This window comes from Gekko japonicus, unplaced genomic scaffold, assembly GCF_001447785.1.
Source record: "Gekko japonicus isolate JY-2015 unplaced genomic scaffold, Gekko_japonicus_V1.1 scaffold3856, whole genome shotgun sequence".
Classification (NCBI taxonomy): domain Eukaryota; kingdom Metazoa; phylum Chordata; class Lepidosauria; order Squamata; family Gekkonidae; genus Gekko; species Gekko japonicus.
The window spans coordinates 36,296-46,887 of record NW_015175485.1 but is presented as its reverse complement, the minus strand read 5'-3'; the positions used below and the strand labels follow the sequence as shown (position 1 = coordinate 46,887).

The window sequence follows — 10,592 nt, the reverse complement described above, 5'->3', positions numbered from 1 at the left end:
CCTACCTGGGCGGGGGCGATATTCCTAGAGGAAAGTCAAAGGGTTGGGGGGGGTGAGCTGTGGGGTACCGTGGAAAAAACAGAAAAATGGCCGCCGCCCCGCAACAGCACCACCCACTTGACAGAGCCTGGCAAAACCTCGTTCAAGGATTGTAAAAGGACAACAGAGCAGGGTTTTTATAATTATGGATATCGACTCATCCGGAATAGCCCCAGGTCTCTTGAACGCTAATAACAAGAACCCGTCCTCCAGATGACTTCGGCTGTCTCATAGCAAGTTGGTTCCCCACCTCGGCTTCCAAGCTGGAGCGCTTTTGGGGCGGGGAGAGCGTCTGCACAGTGCTGTGCTCTAATCACCCTCGTTCCAGGTACGCCTTGTCCTCAGTAAGCTCTTTCCAAATCTGTTTCATTCCCATCCTTTTCGGAAAGAATGCAGTCTAGCCACAGTAGCACACTGTCAGGAAAGGAGCGGTGTACATTTTCCTGCTGTGAGATTTCCCCACAGTCATGACTGTGACGGGCACCTTTTCCCCTGATATGCCGCCAGAGGGTTTTCTGTGGCCTTTGAAACAAAAGCTGGCCACTGCGATTGTGCTATGGCACTATAATGATCTGGCACCACTTTTCTACTGACATTTCAAACAGTTCCTCTGAATTCTTTTGGGTTTTTTTCTCATTAAGTCTTCAGCTCCTTTTCTTGTGGAGATATAAAGGGAAAGGTGCGGGCAGCTTTTGTCCAAACTGCCTGAAAAGAAATGTGGAAGGGAAGCTGCAAGATGGCTGGAGGAATGCTATCTGTATGTCAACATGGTGCTATAAGCACTACAGTGAACTATTGCCACTTATTTCGAATTACTGAAAGCATTACAGCGCTATTGAGCACGTGTGAAGAACAAAGGGGGGGGGGAGTTGCCACGGCAGCCGCAGTGACTATGACCCCGAAAGTCGATGCAAAGTTGCAGTGGAGCAGAAGAAAATGAGCAAAAAACTACCATGGGCAGAAGCTCTGTCACCAGCCCGCACACCTCTGCAGTCACAGTAGTGACAAAAGCAGTGCAGAAAAGAAGAAGAGGAGTTTGGATTTCTACACCACCCTTCACTACCCAAAGGTGTCTTAGAGCGGCTTCCAAACTCCTTCCCCTTCCCCTCCCCACAACAGACAGACTCCCTGTGAGGTAGGTGAGGCTGAGAGAGCTCTTTCAAGAACTGCCCTTTCAAGGACAGCTCTTGTCAGAACTACGGCTTGCCCAAGGTCATCCAGCAGGTGCAAGTGGACGAGTGGGGAATCAAACCCGGTTCTCCCACATTAGAGTCCGCGCACTTAACTACTACACCAAACTGGCTCTCCTTGTTGTGTGAAAGCTGCCGTGCCTCGGTTTACTGTGACTCTGTTCACACAACTGGGGCAGTTACAAGTCAACACAACAGCGGCAAGAATCATCTGCAATGTACACTTACAGGGATATTTTCGCCTCACTATCGCCAACTATGCTTATTAAGCCTTTTTACCCTCAGTTTTGTCAACTGGAAGCAGCCCCAGCCCTTTAAGTGCACTTCGGAAGAGGGATTCGTTTCGTCACCCCTTTGCTACTTAGTTTGTGTGAAATGTGTGTGTGTGAGAGAGAGCGTCCCAGTGGATTAAGAGCAGCTAGTCGATCCCTGTATGTTAAATGTCCACAAGAGCCACAAAGACTACTATTGTGTTCACACACATGTATGTTCCCCCCTCCCTCCTCTCCAGGAGGCTGCGATGCACCGTGGCTGTTTGCAAACTGGGGCCAATTTCTATTCAGAGATCCTGCAAAGAGCTCGGTTCTTTAGATGACGGAGCCAACCGTCACCTCGAGCACGGGCTCACCCCCCAGCAAAAAGCAGTGCCGCCTCCCACCTCTGGGGGTCTGGAGCTCCAAATGAAGGAACCTTCCTCTCCTGGCAAGCACGCAAAAGCACCTCCTGCCGAGCAGCGGTGAAAACGCTAACGGGCTACGTGCACGTCTCTCGGGGCAGTTGGCAACAACTCTACAGCCTCTTCTACCTACGAAGAACAAAAGGAATGGCCTCTCCTGGCCACAGGACCACCGAACTGAGCACTCTGCTGCTTGTGGCGATTCTCCAGATGCGCTTGGAAAACTCCCGAGGAGGCCCCACAGCCTATGGGCCTCTCTTGTTCTGGCACCTGCCTCCAGGCACAGTGGTCCCGGGAACTGAGCGATGGCACCTAGCAGCTCCAGCTTGCCAAGCTGAGTGCGATTCTCCCGGGATGCCACCTCTGCTTGGGGCCATCGCCAGACCCTCGGGCAGGGGCTCCACCCTGCAGGCTGTTTGCAGTACGCGGTCCCTGGTACAGCAGAGCTGAGAGGCTCCAGGAACGGGGCAGCGTTTGGCAAGAGGGCATCTGCCGGGTTGCCTTTGCAAGCGGCAGTTCAAGGACGGCTGCGTGGAGCGTGTGCACGCCCTCGGGGGGAAGCTTCCCGCCAGATTCAGAGTTCAGCAGAGTTTGGACCCACAGAATAAGAAACACCAGCCTCAGCCAAACAAGACCCTTCTGTAGAGCAAAACGATGCAGAATGCAAGCTTTCAAGTGACACAGGGATCTTCCTCAAGGTGGACGGTGAAGAAAAGCATTTTTCCTTTGGAGGTTTGGAATGAGCAAAACCTTCTTGAGTTTTAAAAGTTGTTCCCCCCCTCTGGGCAGAGAACAGGCAGGAACGGAGGAAGTCAGTTCAGTTGCTTTCCAGACTTACCTCAGCCCACCTTGATACAAATGCTAATAGGTCTAGACAATGGGATCGTCATTCAAGCAGGGAACAGAGATTTGGAGTTTAAGCTTCAGAAAGGGCACAGAGATTTGGAGGTTAGGCTTTGGGAAGGGCACAGAGATTTGGAGGTTAGGCTTCGGGAAGGAAGATTCTAGAGACTTCAGGAAAAGCTTCACTGAGTTGCCCTGACCTGGCGTCAGTGGGTGGGGAAAAAGAGAGGTGATAAAACTCGAGGAGCAAGCAGAAAGTTCTCTTTGGGTGCAGAGTCCATCAGAGCAGGCAGAACTCCAAACTGAGGTCTGGGGGAGGCCGCCATTCCTCCAGGGGCACACAAGGCCGTAGACTGTCCCCATGGTGACCAGGAGCCGGGCAGAGGGAGACACAGGGGCAAGGCCTCAGGTCTTGGAAGGGAAGCGGGGAGTCCTGACCCTCCCAGCAGGCAATTCCTTACAAAGGTGAGGTGGTGGCGGCGAGAGAGAAAGAAAAGCCTCTCCAGGTGCTGGGGAAACCTTGCAGGCCAGAGCAGGCCCCTTTTGCCACGTGGACATTTAAAAAAGGAGGAGGAGAGAGAGAGAAGGGGGATGAGAGGTGCTCTTGTGACAGATGTCAGTCTATCTATCTACCTACCTACGAGGTCTGGCTCGAAGCCTCTTTTCTAAGGAAGCTTTCTGTTACGTGAAAAGGGTCCCCAACCCAGTCCCTCCACCCCAAAGGGGCTGGCTTGCCGGGCCCCTCTCCAAAGCCATGCATGAGGTTCCCACTGCCCAGGTAAGCAAGGTGTGTCTTCTCAGGTGTGTCTTCTCAGGTGTGGCTCCTCCGGTGCAGGGTGAGATATTTTGCCTGCGTGAACTTCCGGCCGCAGTCGCCGCACGCAAAGGACCTCCTCCCAGCGACGGCACCCGGATGCGTCGCGGCAGAACGCCTCTTGCTTGCACCTGTCCCTCCGCTAACAGATTTGCCCTCGGGCCGGGCCGTTCTCGCCAGGACAGAAGGAAGGGTGTTTTGGCCCGAGATTGCACCAGCTGGCGAGGATCCCGATTTCGGCGGCCTCTTGTCCTCGTGGGTTCTCAAGTGGACCTGCATGATCTTTTCGTCCCGGAAGCGCTTCTCGCAGGTGGGGCAGGGGAAGGGCTTCTCCGCCATCTCCCGGGCCCTTTTCTGCGCCAGGGCCTTGGTGTCCCCGGCCGCCAGGAGGTGCTGCTCCCCGCGGTGGACGCGCTGGTGGCTCTTCAGGTGCTGCAGCTGGCTACAGGTCTTCCCGCAGAGCAGGCAGCGGTAGGGCCGCTCCCCGGTGTGCATGCGGTAGTGGATGGTCAGCGTGGCCTGGTTCCGGAAGGACTTCCCGCACTCGGTGCACGCGTAGGGCCGCTCGCCCGTGTGGACCCGCAGGTGGCTGATGAGGGGCTGCTTCTGGGCGTAGCGCTTGCCGCAGGTGGTGCACGCAAAGGGCTTCTCGCCGGTGTGGACCCGCTGGTGGCTCTCGACGTGGTGCTTCTGCCGGAAGCGCTTCCCGCACTGAGCGCAGGCGAAGGGCCTCTCCCCGACGTGGACCTTCATGTGGGCCACCAGGATCTGCCTGAGCCGGAAGCGGCGCCCGCACTCGGGGCAGGGGAAGGGCCGCTCGGCCGAGTGCGTCCCCTCGTGCTTGCGCAGGTCCTGGCTCTTGTGGAAGCTCTTCCCGCACTGGGGGCAGTTGTGGGGCTTCCGGGGCCCCGGGGTGACCCCCAACTGGCGCAGGAGCTGGAGCTTGGCCGCGAGGCACTTCTTCCCCTTGGGGGCGGAGCTGGCGCCGGGGGGCTCCTTCCGGCACAGGTGGGTCTTGATGTGGCGCTTCAGGTCCCCCCGGGAGGGGAAGGCCTTGGGGCACAGGTGGCACTTGAAGGGGCGCTCCCCCGTGTGCTTCCGGATGTGGATGGTCATGGCCACGTTGCTCAGGAAGCTCTTGCCGCACTCCGGGCACTTGGGCGGGTTCATCTTCAGCGTCACCCGGGGCAGGGACTCGGCCTCCGTCTTGGCAGGGGCGCTGGTCGCCCGGGTCACCGGCTTCTCCGTCCCCATCGAGTGCTGCTGCTTCTTCTTCCTCCTCTTGCGCCGGGCTGGAATTCGTAAGACGACACCCGCCCCTTCGCCTTCTTCCTCGTCTGCCATCCGAATCTCATCTCCTGCTGGGAAGAAAGGGAAAGATGCCTGCTGTCAACAATGAAGCTCCATTGCCCTGGCACTGCCCCTTTGCCAAAATCATCTGATGGTAGACCTCAGCCTGAGAGCTCTGGGTTCGAGTTCTCCCAGGGCCATAGAGCTGCCAGCCTCAGCTCCTTGCCAGTAAACTGGGAGGACGGTTGGCCAGCCACACGGGGATCTTTGTGAAAACGAGCAATTAAAAAGCTGTAACACACCGGAAGCGGCTGATCACCACTACAGTGTTCTGCTGAACTCGTTTTCTTGACATTCTTCTCAGAAGATCTGTGAGCTGATCTGGAAAGACACTGTGCAGGAGCCTTCTCTAAGGGCCAAAGGACCTTGTCCTTTTTTAAAAAAAATGAATTTCTTACTTTAAAAAGTTACCCTCCGCCCTTCACTTGGGGAGTCTCAGAGTGGCTGACAAACTCCTTTTCCTCCCCCTCCCCACAACAGACAGCCTGTGAGGCAGGAGGGGTTGAGAGAGATCTTTCCAGAACGGCCCTTGAGAGAACAGCTCTGAGAGAACTTGTGACTGGCCCAAGGTCACCCAGCAGCTGCAAGTGGAGAAGGAGTGGGGAATCAAACCCGGTTCTCCCAGATTAGAGTCCGCGCACTTAACCACTAGAGCCGTGATGGACCACCTTAGCATCAGGCCGTTTCTGAGCATGGGCTTCTCTGGGTGGCACTTCGACTCTGCCCCTCTCTCCTGGCATCGCTGCACCAGCCCCCGAGCCTGCCAAGGGGGAAGAAGCCCTGTCATTGGCTGCAGGATGACAACACGATTCCCTGCTCTGAGGATGCTGATCCGAGGTGCGCTCCGAAGCAGAGTTCTGCCCTTCGAAGGCCCCTGACTGAGGTGCAACTCACTCTCTTTAGGACCGCCCTCTGGTCGCCCACTCCCTGTTCCAACGGAGAAACTGCCACTTGCTGCCAATCTATCTAATCTATCTAGTACTGCTCATACGGCCATCACCTTAAGCAGACATTAGAACCAAAGAAAATATTTTAAAAGACAGTTTGGTGTAGCGGTTGAGTGCGCGGACTCTAATCTGGGAGAACCGGGTTTGATTCCCCATTCCTCCTTCACTTGCACCTGCTGGATGACCTTGGGCAAGCCATAGTTCTGTCAGAGCTGTTCTTGAAAAAGAGCCGTTTCTGTCAAGAGCTCTTTCGGCCCCACCGACCTCACAGGGTGTCTGTTGTGGGGAGGGGAAGGGAAAGGAGTTTGTAAGCTGCTCTGAGACTCCGAGTGAAGGGCGGGGTATAAATCCAATCTCTTTCTTCTCTGTACACTAGAGAGCCAGTTTGGTGTGGGGTTAGGGGTGCGTACTCTAATCTGGGAGAACCAGGTTTGATTCCCCACTCCTCCTCCACTTGCAGCGGCTGGATGACCTTGCACAAGACGCAGTTCTAGTACAGCTGTTCTTGAAAAAGACCAGTTTCTGTCAGAGCTCTCTCAGCCCCACCTACCTCCCAGGGTGTCTGTTGTGGGGAAGGGAAGGGAAAGGAGTTTGTAAGCCGTTCTGAGACTCCTTTGGGCAGTGAAGGGCGGAGTATAAATCCAATCTCGTCTCCTCTTCTGCTCAGTGTATTATTTCTCTCATATCTGATTATTGCGCCTATGAATTTTGCCACGATCATTGGTATCCGATAGTAGCCACGGCACCTGGGTTCGCACATTTAGCAGTTCCATATCTTTTAAGTAAAGGGGTGACTGAATTATCCCTCAACTCATCGACTGTAGGGCACTCCATATTCATATGTTCAGTGGTTTCGATTGCACGATATGAGCATCTTCATGTTCTATTAGAGCACGATGCTTTTAGTATACCTGCCCTCCGGAACTGCCGAGGGAAGAACGTTCAGTCTTGCCGGAGTAAAAGCCCCTTTTTGGTTTGGGACTGTCGATTGCTAAAAATATTCCGGCAGTGGCACCGGGTTCCTGCCCATCCATTCCTTGCCGCTCTCTGCCGGCTCTATCGACAGTTGTTTGGAAAGGTGGCCCGTCTGCATTTAGAAATGGGCCGAGGCGGCACGCCTCTTTTCCAAAAAAACAAACGGGGAGGGCAAATGATAAGCGCCCGAAGGAAACCAGCTAGACTCTCGGGACGGCTTTCCCCAGCCCTGGCCTAGATGCCCACCCCCCTCCCCACCCCCCCGGTCTACTCACCCAGCCAGGGGCTCTGGGGTCGCCTCCACCTGGGGGATTCCAGGGGCTCTTCTACGCAGAGGTCTTCTTCTCGCTCTATCTTACAGATGATTTCGGGTTTGACGGTAAGGTACCCTGCAGCAAAAACAGAAAGCGATACAGTGACATCGATCGGACAGCAGAGGGGGGATTTCAATCTTCCAGGGCATTCTGTAACTGGTCTAAAGGCCGCCATTCTCCTCCAAAGAACTTCCGTGGGAGAATTCAGTGTGAAAGTGTTGAGTCAGGATTCTGGCTGCGCCTTCTGTTTCATCCTGACCCGAATTCCTTTACCTTTTTAATGCATTGCTGACAGATCATTATGAATCTAATGGGCTGAAATTAGTCCCCCCCCAAAAAAATTAGGTCCTTAGGAATACATCTAGATCCACTTTACTTATCACCTGCCTCCACAATAAACGCAGGCTTCTAGATATTCAATTTCAGCGCCTGACTGAGGCAGCCAGGAAAACCTGTTCCCCTGTTCATCTGGGGTTATCCCAGACACTGGTCCAGACAGCTACTTATTTTTGTTCTCTAACGGATCACCATCAAAGAAGGGCATTTATGTTAGCCAGATTTAACGTATTGCCATCGGAAATCTTCTCTGGAAGATGCCAAAAAATCCCCTATGAACTTAGTCAATGCCCCTGCGGTCAGGGTGCCATCGAATCCGTTTCCCATGTTTTTTTAAATTGTCCATTTTATACTAGGATCCGAGGGAAATTTCTGGCCACCCTTCTTTTTACATGGCGTGGTCTTCCTGAGAGTGTCAAGGTCCAGTGGCTACTCTCTGGGCAAAACGCTTCTATAACTTTTAATGTTGCTTGTTTTCTTCAATCTGTAATTCGAAGCAGGGAAACTATTAATTGATCAGTTCTTTTTTGTTGGCTGTTCGATAGCCATACCTTTTGTAAAAAAGGTAAAGGTAAAGGTTCCCTTGCCCGAAAGCCAGTCGAGTCCGACTCTAGGGTTGCGGTGCTCATCTCCGTCTCAAAGCCGAAGAGCCAGCGCTGTCCGAAGACGTTTCCGCGGTCATTTGGCCGGCATGACTAAACACCAAGGTGCACGGAACGCTGTTCCCTTCCCACCGAAGTGGTACCTATTTATCTACTTGCAATTTCTTGCTTTCGAACTGCTAGGTTGGCAGGAGCTGGAACCAGAGACGGGAGCTCACTCCGTCATGCAGCACACTCGGGTCTCGAACTGCTGAACTACCGACCTTCCACAGCCTGCAGTTCAGCGTCTTAACCCCTTGAGCCACCACAGTTCCTCCATACCTTTGATGTATTCTTAAATTTTAATGTTATCTTATCTCTTACATGCCAATAAAGGTTGTCTGTCCGTCTGTCTGTCTGAGTCAGGATTCATCAAGAAGTTCAAGACTGTGTTTACCCCCACCCCCCACCCACGGTCTTAACCAGGGATTCCATCACTACAGATGTTAAAAGATCAAGATGGGCGGCCGTGGCAGTCTGTCTGTAGCAGTAGAAAAGAGCCAGCGTCCAGGAGCACCTTGAAGACTAACAGAATTTGTGGGCGGGGGAGGAGCTTTCTTCGTGCAGTCACTGCTCACTTCTTCAGCTATCTGAAGAAGCGGGCAGTGACTCATGAAAGTTCCCTCCCCCAAGAGTTCGCTTCCGACTTTTGGTGACCCAATGAATGCATGACCTCCAAAACATTCTATCATCAACAGCCTGGCTCAGGTCTTGGAAACTGGGGGCTTCCTTGACTAGAGATGTGAAGGCCCGGAACAAAAACGGAAAATTCGGGGAAAAAATTGAAAAAAAGAAAAGGAAAGGAAAAAAAATCATTATGGAACGTTTTATTTTAACATGATGAATAAAATATTTTAAGACAAGGTGTTCAAATATTTTCCAAATCATTTCTAAAATATATGTATATGGTATCAGATTGATCTAATTTCTGTGCAGTGAGGACAAGCAAGTCCTAGGTTGCAAACGGAACTCTCCAATGCAAGAACAAGATGCATTTCTTCCTTTAGGAGGTGCTGTTGTCACAAGAAAAGAAAAAGGTTTCAGTTTTGTTTTTGCATGTAGGTGGGTATTCTGTTTGTAATAATTGTTTGGGTACGCTGTATCTTTAATATGCTAGTTGTGATAATTTCATGCCAAGTAAAAATGTCCATAGTCATATTTTATGTTCCTAAAGTAACAGAATGACTTTCAATCTAGAAAAGACAAAAGAAATGCTAATGTAGCATTTTTTTCAATTTTTCCGAAAATTTCCGTTTTTTCCCGGAAAAAAAAACGGAAAAAATCCGGGGTTTTTTCTGAGCTTCAAGATTTCCGGAAATTTTACATCTCTACTCACAACTTTAATGCCAGGAGCTCACAAGGTAGAGTTTTTGCTCACAAGGCTCTACAGCTTAGAGGGAGCATCGCCGCCAGCTACGGCACCGCAGGAAGCTCTCTGGGCTTTTCACCCACACAGACACCGCCGGGGCCAGACCCTCCAAGCCAGACAGGCCTCCAAGGGGCAGCAAAAGAGATCCTTACCCAGAGAGGCAACGGCCTCGTAGTTCTCCACCATCACGGCCCGATACAGGTCCCGCTGCCATTCCGCCAGGTTGGCCCACTCCGCCACTGAGAAGTAGACGGCCACGTCCTCAAACATCACCTGTGGCAAAGAGGAAAGTGTTTTTGGGACACCGCTCAATCCTGTGAGGACTTCGCTCCTACAGTGCTCTTGACAGGAACCCAGAGGGGCTCCAAGTCAAAAGATGAGGACGTTTCTGTGAACATTCCCAGCAGTGGCTTTTCTTCTTCGAGCAGCGGGCATTGGGGGGGGGGACACACGATTTGGACAGGAACCACAAGGGGGAAGGGTTTCAAAGACAGAGCTGCCCTTTGGGGAGGACCCAACGAGGCAAAGCACAGCTCCCAGGCCATTTCAGGCCTCAGCCAGCAGCACTGCCACTGCGCCCATCCACAGCAGCCTCTGTTCCGGCCCTGTTCCCTGGGAGAAGAACAGCTTCTCCTCTTGCACCAGTTCTTATATTCCCCAGCCCTCTTCTTCCCTATTGGTCAAAATCGACACCAAAACTTCCCAAGGCCTTCTGGGGTTTGTAGGCCCAGCCTCCCCTACTGCTAGCCAGGCTCCCTGGGCCTCCTAGGCCTCTGGTGGCACAGCCCAGATCATGACACCAGCCCCACCTGAACCTGCCTTGGTAGGGAGGGCGGGGTATAAATTGAATAAAATAAATAAATAAATACTCTGCTGGTGATGGGCAGCCCAGGTCGCCAGGACCACCAGAGACAGAGGGCTTGCAAGCAAGCGGGTGGCAGACGCCCAAGCCCAGGGTCTGCTGATGCCAGGGCCTGCCCCCACACCCACCACCCAGGTGCTGCCGAAGGCACCCGGTGGCTCCCAACAGACGGTGCAGGCCCCGCTTTGGGACATTGGAGAGCCAGGATTGGATGTGGCAAGTCATGCACTCTTTTC

At 53.1% G+C, this 10,592-nt stretch overlaps 1 protein-coding gene across 1 annotated transcript in view; it reads right to left on the bottom strand.

Moving 5' to 3' along the window:
* Positions 1–3,559: 3,559 nt before the first annotated feature.
* LOC107122837 (gastrula zinc finger protein XlCGF57.1-like) overlaps positions 3,560–10,592 on the bottom strand; it is a gene marked incomplete at its 5' end in the record, with an annotated part of 40,041 nt that continues 33,008 nt past the window's right edge. Inside the window, 3 exons of the mRNA XM_015425976.1 lie at positions 3,560–4,923; positions 7,110–7,223; positions 9,647–9,767. Coding sequence (XP_015281462.1) covers positions 3,560–4,923; positions 7,110–7,223; positions 9,647–9,767 — 1,599 coding nt within the window. The remainder of the gene's footprint in view (positions 4,924–7,109; positions 7,224–9,646; positions 9,768–10,592) is intronic.